The 9,338-nt window shown below is 40.7% G+C and overlaps 1 protein-coding gene across 1 annotated transcript; it reads left to right on the forward strand.

Annotated features, from left to right (window-relative positions):
- The first annotated feature begins 1,526 nt into the window (after positions 1-1,526).
- Positions 1,527-5,975, forward strand: LOC115227019. Its single transcript, XM_029797966.1, has 2 exons — positions 1,527-2,817; positions 5,941-5,975. Exons 1-2 carry the CDS (start codon positions 1,527-1,529, stop codon positions 5,973-5,975), a joined length of 1,326 nt encoding a protein of 441 aa, XP_029653826.1.
- The last annotated feature ends 3,363 nt before the right edge of the window (positions 5,976-9,338 follow it).

Genomic DNA, 9,338 nt, shown 5'->3' on the forward strand with positions numbered 1-9,338 from the left:
GGACTCACAACAAAGGGCCACTCGACTGGCTACAAACGCTGCGGCTACTGCTGCTTCAACATTTTCGACACATTCCCACGACTCAGACCAGCAACGTTCTACATTCCAGCGGAACAGTCGACGCCGCGGTCTGACGAGTCCAAACAGACCTTACTGGCATCTACGTGCTTTCAAGTATGAGCCCAACTTCAATTACTCGATGCACGCTGACATAAATATTGGGAGGAAATGTTCTTCAATTGCCAATTCTGCAATGCTAAAAAGTGGGCTGGGGAACCACCTGCGATGTGCTGCTTAAACGGTAAGGTCAGCTTGCCCCCTCTTCGGGAGCTGCCAGACCCTTTGAAGGAATTACTTACTGGTTCCACCTCAAGGTCATCAAAATTCCTTCAACTCATCAGGAAATACAATTGTGCATTTCAGATGACTTCTTTCGGGGCTAACGTTGTCAGAGAAACTGGTTGGATGCCTACTTTCAAGGTCCAGGGCCAGGTGTACCACCTTATTGGTCACTCCAGCCACTACAAAATTGCAAACCTTCGTTCATTCAAATTTATTTTATTACAAATATAATAGGCAACTTGATTTGCGTTTCGACGTAATTCCACAACATGCAAACACTAACGCTGACAATTTCGACAGGGACGTGCTGCTCACTCTGCAAAACATGATTCATGACCACAACAGCTATATTCGCAGTTTCAAATACGCCTTGGAAACAGCCCCTTCACCAACATTCACCATTGTCATCGATGCTGACAAAAGGCCTTCTGGGGAGCACGCGCGGCGATATAACGCTCCTTCGTGCAATGAAGTGGCCATAGTTCTCCATGGTGAACAGCACAAGCAGCGGGACATAGTTCTTCAAAGCCGCGACAGTGGTCTTCAGCGTATTAATGAGACGCATCGGTCATATGACGCCCTGCAGTATCCCCTTCTTTTTCCGTATGGAGAAGACGGGTACCATTTCGGCATTCCTCACCACAAACCAAACGAGCCCTCGGCTGCGACATCTAAAACTGTTTCATGTATGGCTTTTTACTCATACCGCTTCATGACAAGGCATAATGATTTCAACCCCCTGCACAGATCACGGCAACTGTTTCACCAGTTTGCAGTTGACATGGCTGCAAAGATGGAGTCCGAGAGACTGGGCTTCATCAAATTGAATCAGAAGCAGCTGCGCTCAGACTCCTACATCCATTTGCGTGATGGCATCAGGAATGACACTGACGCCCGCAATATCGGCAAAATGTGCATTCTCCCCTCAACCTATACAGGGGGCCCACGGTACATGCACGAGCGAACACAAGACGCTATGACTTACGTTCGGCATTATGGGCGACCCGATTTATTCATTACCTTTACATGTAACCCAAAGTGGGTTGAGGTAACGCGAGAACTTCTCCCAGGGCAGCAGTACTGTCATCGCCATGATATTATTGCAAGGGTTTCAGCAGCAGAAACTGGCTAAGCTCATTCTTTTAATAAAAAAAGGCCAGGTTTTTGGGCCTGTTAACTGCCACATGTATACTGTTGAGTGGCAGAAAAGAGGGTTGCCACAATGCGCACATTTTGCTTTGGTTGGTCAACAAATAGACCCAACAGTTCTTGATGATCTCATTGCAGCAGAAATTCCGGACCCAACTGTTGACCGGCACCTGTACGACATTGTGAAGGCACACATGGTACACGGTCCGTGCGGTCCTGGTTTTCAAAAGTTCTCCTCATGCCACAAAGACCACGTGTGCACTAAACGGTACCCAAAGAGGTTCGTGGACGAGACCCAGACCGGCCGCGACGGATACCCACTGTACAGAAGAAGGCACCCTGACAATGGTGGATTCACTATAACGTTACGGGGTCATCAAGTGGATAATAGGTGGGTAGTGCCGTACTGTCCATTTCTGATGAAAACTTTTAACGCTCACATAAATGTGGAGTTCTGTCATTCAGTCAAGTCTATAAAGTATATATGCAAATATGTTAACAAGGGTTCTGACGCTGCCATGTTTGGCCTTCAAAAGGACAATAGCATGGACGAGGTGTCACAGTACATGGCAGGTCGGTACATAAGCAGTGGTGAAGCTTTTTGGCGGATATTCGGGTTTCCACTTCACCAAAGGCACCCCGCCATCATACAACTAGCGGTTCATTTGGAAAATGGCCAACGAATTTACTTTACTGAACATACTGCAGCTGATTTGGCGGCAAATCCAAAACAAACAACTTTGACCGGTTTCTTTAGGCTTTGCCAACTTGACACATTTGCTAAAACACTTTTATACCCTCAGGTCCCGTCCTACTACGTGTGGTCAAACAACAATTGGGTGCGTAGGAAGTCGGGTCAGGATGTTGAAGGACATCCTGGTGTCAAGTTTAACAGTTGTCTAGGAAGAGTATACACTGTACCTCCAAACCAACATGACTGTTTTCACCTGCGCCTTCTCCTCCATGAGGTTTTAGGCCCACAAAGTTTTCAAGACATCAGAACTGTTGATGGTATATTATGTGATACTTTCCGTGAAGCCTGTTTTCGGCGTCGACTTTTGGAGGATGATTCACAATGGGGCGCCACTATGGCAGAAGGTGTTTCATTAAAATCTCCTAAAAAAATAAGATCGCTTTTCGCTATTCTATTACTATGGTGTGACTTGGCTAATCCCGCCTCTTTATGGCTTACCTACAAAGATGATATGTCTGAAGATTTCCTGCATCACGCTCAATCGCTACATCCATCAATGGAGGTCGGGTACACTGACCTCATTTACAACAGGGCGCTGCTTGAAATCGAAGATACTGTACTCGATATGGGCGGTAGTGCCTTGCCGGTCTATGGCCTACCTTCAACAAACCGGGAAGACAAACACTCTGTCTTCACATTTGCTGCGTGAGACATGTTTTAATGTTGACGAGCTTGCCGAGTACATAGCCGACAATGAGCCAAAGCTCATTCCAGAACAGAAGTTCGCTTACAACTCCGTTATTAATTCAGTCCGGGCCAAAGCTGGGGACATTTTTTTCCTGGACGCTCCTGGGGGCACTGGGAAAACTTTTGTCAACAAATTAATATTGGCTGAGATTAGGCGAACACAAGGCATTGCCCTAGCTGTGGCATCATCTGGAATTGCGGCTACTTTGTTGCCAGGCGGCAGGACAGCTCACTCTACTTTCAAACTCCCACTTGACTTAGCGAAGACTGAGACACCAACTTGCAACATCAGTAACAGCTCCGATCAGGCAGAAGTCTTCAGACGATGCAAGCTTATCGTTTGGGATGAATGCACGATGGCCCACAGAGGTGCTCTTGAGGCACTAGATAGATCTCTCAGAGACATCAAACACTCTTCAGCTCCCATGGGAGGCATAACACTTCTTCTTTCAGGGGACTTCCGACAAACACTTCCCGTTATTCCCAAAGGGACTAGAGCTGATACTGTAAGTGCGTGTCTTAAGTCATCCACATTGTGGCCACTGGTGAAGACTCTCAAACTTCACACCAATATGCGTGCTCATATGCGACGTGATATCACATCAGCAGCATTTTCTCACACCCTCCTTGCACTTGGCGAAGGCAAAATACCAGGGGATGAAAATGGTAATATTGCCATCGATTCCATTTGTACCATTGTTAACACGCCTTCTGATCTCAGAGATGCAGTCTTCCCAGATCTACGAGCTAATTATCAGAATATGGATTGGATTGGCCAAAGGGCTATTCTGGCCCCGAGGAATAAAACTGTTCACCATATTAATGATGAAATGCTAAAACTCATTCCTGGGGATGTCTATGTATATAAGTCTATTGATACAACTCCTGACCCAGACGACGTCATCAATTATCCAATAGAGGTACTCAATTCCTTTGAGCCCCCCGGACTACCACCACACATTCTCAAACTTAAAGTTGGTGCCCCTATAATGCTCATTAGAAATTTGGTTCCCCCAAAACAATGTAATGGCACACGTTTGATCGTTAAGTCCTTATCTCCCAATCTGATTGAGGCCACCATTATCACAGGGTGCGGCGAGGCAACGTTGTGCTCATACCTAGGATGCATCTTTTCCCATCAGGAGCAGACCTACCTTTCATATTTCGGAGGTCCCAGTTCCCAGTAAGGCCATGTTCGCAATGTCAATAACAAAGCGCAGGGTCAAACACTGTCTGTGGCAGGAATACATTTGGGAGAGCCATGTTTCTCTCATGGTCAGCTTTATGTTGGCTGCTCACGTGTCGGCAGCAACAGTGATGCTTTCGCATTCCTTCCACAACGAAAAACAAAAAACATTGTGTACAAGGAGGTTTTATAGGATTACTACGTTTCATCATTTTCAAACACGACTCTCTTTTATGACGGCATTTACATTTCTAGGCGTTTCATTACATTAATTCACACTTAACCAACACCTGTCCTTCGCTCAACTCTATTTCTATCCATTCATCATCAAACCACCAGCCTCATCTTCTATATCCAACGTACATGACACATCTACCCCCTACATCTACACTCTCATTGTTAAAGTTTACATGAGCGACAACACGATCGCAACATACACTTTCGAAACTAATCAACAGATCATTTTATACAACAACAAATTTAATCAAAACGCCCATCAATGAAAACATCTCCACCACTGTATTGTGATTCACCTAATCAGCACCACTACAGTCTTGCCGGTCTGACATATGGTGAGTAGATGCTATTGTTCTATATTTTATAAATTACACATATTTACTTACCCATGCTTCATTCCTCTCTTGCCTACATATGAAATCCACTCTCTTTTAACACAGCATCAAGTTTTGTAACAGCACATCCGCTGCCGTTCGTGCAAAACGAAGAGACCCTATTCACCTGCGAACGTTTTACATCGCCTTCCACGACTATCAAATTCTTACAATTATGAGAACAATAACATGGCTCATTTCAAGGCAACCTCACATTCAATTCTTACACCATTCTACGAGGGGGTAGGAACACCTTTACATGGCTTTCTATACACTTACAATACATTCATTCGCCGTGAACTTATATCAATATTTGCCTGAATAATCATCATAATTCAGTGCAATCATTAACAGTACTTTCAAGCAATTCAGCCCCGAGCAACGCCGGGCAATTCAGCTAGTAATATATATATATATATATATATATATATATATATATACGCTAGTGTGTGTTTGTGTCTGTGTTTGTCCCAGCTTTACCGCTTGACAACCGGTGTTGGTGTGTTTACGATCCCGTAACCAGGCGGTTCGGCAAATCAACCGATAGAATAAGTACCAGGCTAAAAAAAAAAAGGAAGTACTGGAGTGGATTCATTCGACTAAAAATTCAAGGAGGTGCCCCAGCATGGCAGCAGTCTAATAACTGAAACAAATAAAAGACAGACAGACAATCAGATAGATAGATAGATAGATAGAGATAGATAGATAGATAGATAGATAGATAGATAGATAGATAGATAGATAGATAGATAGATAGAAATGCTGACGTAAATATGAGTGTCTAAGCTTATGTATATATATATTATATGTGAATGTATGAATGTATGTATGTACTTTGAAATGTATCTATGTATATGTGTGTATGTTCACGGCTATGTTCACGTGAGTGTCTGTAAGCAATCCCGATGTTCACGTGAGTGTGTGTAAGCAATCCCGCGTATATGAATCAATACATAGATGCCATATATGTAATGCATTTAATAAGTTAAATATGGAAATATTTATATATGTACGTTTGTATGTGTATTTTTACGTATGAAGGCATATGTGTTATGTTTCCTTTTTTTAATTATTTGCAATCTTCCTCTAAGAAAAGAGCTGGCTTCTAACAAAGATACATAAGTCTATCGTTGTAACGTGGGTAATAAGAACAAATTCACATTTTAAACTTGAGAAAAATCTTAAATATTTTTTTACTGTTCTACTTTCAGACTGTATTTTTGTAATATGCGAATTAACTGGTTGATTTCTTTTCTCTCGAAGCCCAAGCTTATACAGATTGTCACTAAAGGCATTTACTCACAAAACCAAGTGCATCGATAATTATTGGTATAAATGTGAATTTATCTGGATATAGAAGCTGAAGGTTTCGAAGCAGTTGTCCCTAGTTGTCCCTTTCCTCTGTTTTCTTTTTTTTTTTTTTCAGAGATATTATCTTGTCTGTTTGTTGTGTATGTACGTTATGTTACATTACGTTACGTTACGTTACGGTTTGTATGTATGTATGTATGTATGTATGTATGTATGTATGTATGTATGTATGTATGTATGTATGTATGTATGTAAAGTTAATCCAAACATGAAAACACAAAGAGAAAACACAACAACGCGAGGACGTGGAACAAATATAGTATTATTGGACGCTCGGGAAGGAAGGGAAGAAGGAGGGTTTTACGTTTCGAGCGGAGCTCTTCGTCAGAAACATAGGAAAAGGAAAGATCCAGAGAAGGGAAGACGGAGGAAAAAAATCACCAACGGTACACACGCGGTCACATGTATGTATGTATGTATGTATGCGTGTGTGTGTGTGTGTGTGTGTGTGTGTGTGTGTGTGCGTGTGTATGTATGTATGTATGTATGTATGTATGTATGTATGTATGTATTAGCGGCGGCTCGTAGATAAAATTAGTGGGGGGTGCTGCTTCAAAAAATTCTTAGCCGTTGTTTTAATGTTGTTTTAATATTTTAGCCACTGCCGGGTAGTGTGTCTAATTTGTTCACTGAACACCGCTGCGAATTTCCCCTTGTTTTTCAAAAAACTCCCACCCAAATCACAAAATAAGGGGGGGAGAGTTGCTCCATTTTTCAAATCCTGGCAGCAACACTGTAGCTGGAAGCAGGATAATAATCTAATTCTTTACTTTATCACATTCAAGAATATAAACACGTTTTTAAGCATAACACATGCGGAGTCACAAAGAAGCACTATCTTTCACCAGCACACCAGGGTCGGCAGTGAGTAAACCACAGTGTTCTTTCTCCCTAGCGTGCAGCTTCCTATCTCGAACATGTGAGCATGTGCACAACATCCAAACACTGCGTCGCTGGAACAGGGAAACGCAGTTCTATACAAGGATTTTTGAATTTTTTCTTTTTTTTTTTCATAAACTAGGGGATGGCTACTGACATTAAGTTTAAGGATCATATAATGTACAGACATAAAGAAAGAATTAAAGAAAAAAGGACTCGTTATATTGAAAATTATCGATAATATCGACTGGAAATAGGGGGTGCTGCAGTTCCGAAGTGACTATACTCGAGCTACTACTAGTATGCATGTATGTATGCATGCATGCAGCAAGTACGCATGTATGTATGTATGCATGTGTGTATGTATGCATGTGTGTATGTGGATGGATGGATGGATGGATGGATGGATGGATGGGCGTGTTCATCATTTTCGTATGCCATTCTTTCTTTCCTTACGAAGGGGACGTAGACAATCAAACAAAATAAAACTGAAAAAAAACATTATAGATGTTTGAAATTCATTTTTTTATTATTTTTTTTTCTAACAACCGGGAATGATTTGACCATAAATATTCACTTTAACCCATCCCCTTCTCGACATCTTACGGTGACACACCATCTGCATCTTCTGCATTTTTGCTGCAATTTTCATTTAGCTATTTATTTTCCTTTTATCCTTCTATCCCTTTATATGCCTGAGTATCTATCTGACTCTTTCTCTCTGTCTCTCTATGTCTAAATTGCTCATTCTTCCCTCCGTCTATCTATCAGTCTATTTATCTATCTATCTATTTATCTATCTATCTATATATCTATCTATCTATCTATCTTTCTGGCTTGCTCGATCTTCCTATTTGTCAGTCCGTCTCTCCCCCTATCTAACTATCTGTCTGACTGTCTATTTCTATCTATCTATCTGTCTTTTTATTTTTATCTGCCTGCCTATCTATATGTGTATATATTCTTTTATTCTTTTATTTGTGTCAGTCATTTGACTGCGGCCATGCTGTAGCACCACCTTAAAGAGTTTTTAATCAAAGAAATCGATCCAGGACTTATTCTTTTTAAGCTTAGTACTTATTCTATCGGACTCTTTTGCCGAACCGTTAGGTTACGGCGGTGTAAACACAGCACCATCGGTTGTCAAGCGACGTGGGTGGACAAACAGACACAAAGACACTCACACACATAAATATATACATATACAACGGGTATCTTTCATTTTCCGTCTACCAAATCCACACACACAAGGCAATAATACTTAATCATTCTAAATAAGTTCTGACAGATTTGAACGTGCTAATTTCTATTGTATTTCGTCATCGGAGAACAGCTTCTCTTTTCAGACGGTTATGCGTTCATAACACATTCGACATGGGACACCTCTGTTTCGACAACGTTTTGTCTCTTCAGTTATAGTTTTCCCGGACTATGAAACTAACAAAAGTTTGTAGCTCTTTTTTATAAGTTAAGCAAGCAAATTATTTTCTGATGCTTGCCAACCGATAATAAATCGTGACCAGCGAGAAACGGAACGATGATTTATATATTTTTCTTTACTTAATTCACGTTCGAATCTGCCGGAAAGTATGAAGTATTTGTGTGACATCGTTCTTATTCTCGCTAATGAACATGATTTATCATACTGTTATGTTTTACATAGATGCATTTTCATCGGATCTTTTTAAAAATTCTCCTACTGACAGAATTTTTTCAAATCTTCTATACTGATGTAGCTTTGAATGTTGGTGAAGAAAACCCCATGCATTTTCTATATAAATTAATAACAAAAAGTTACAAGTCCTTAAAGTTTGAAATTTTAGTCAACTTAGAGACTCCATTGACAACATACCAGAAGTTGTATTTTCTACGCATTGACGAGAAGATTAAAAAATTTTGAATCGTTGAAAGAATTCTTTTTTTTTTTTAAATAAAAAGATTTTAATGAACGGAAACGAAAAAATAACTCGGTATAATGAAATAAAGCCTTCTAAATCTATAGGTTCCTTTGTATTCTTGGAAGGTATCATGCCTTATACAATCTCCTTTCATCAAAGATACTCGCTATATTTCTTGAAACAACTTTTGAGGATTTTATCGCTACGTATATCATACTGTAACCGATGGACGGTTGCTAAAAATCGATCTTTTATTTCTAGTTCTCTTTGCAATGTTCTGTTCATTCCTTATGGCACAGATGGGTTGCAAATTGGACAAAATATAACAGATAAAATAAAAATGACATAGAGACAGCAAACAGATAACATCGCTCGATATGGCATGTTTATCTGCAAGAGTATATGTAGTTTGGTAGCTAGATGTTTTTCCTCTCTTTTTCTATCCATCTCTCCCTCTCTCT

Source organism: Octopus sinensis, unplaced genomic scaffold (assembly GCF_006345805.1).
Source record: "Octopus sinensis unplaced genomic scaffold, ASM634580v1 Contig01241, whole genome shotgun sequence".
In the NCBI taxonomy this organism is placed as follows: domain Eukaryota; kingdom Metazoa; phylum Mollusca; class Cephalopoda; order Octopoda; family Octopodidae; genus Octopus; species Octopus sinensis.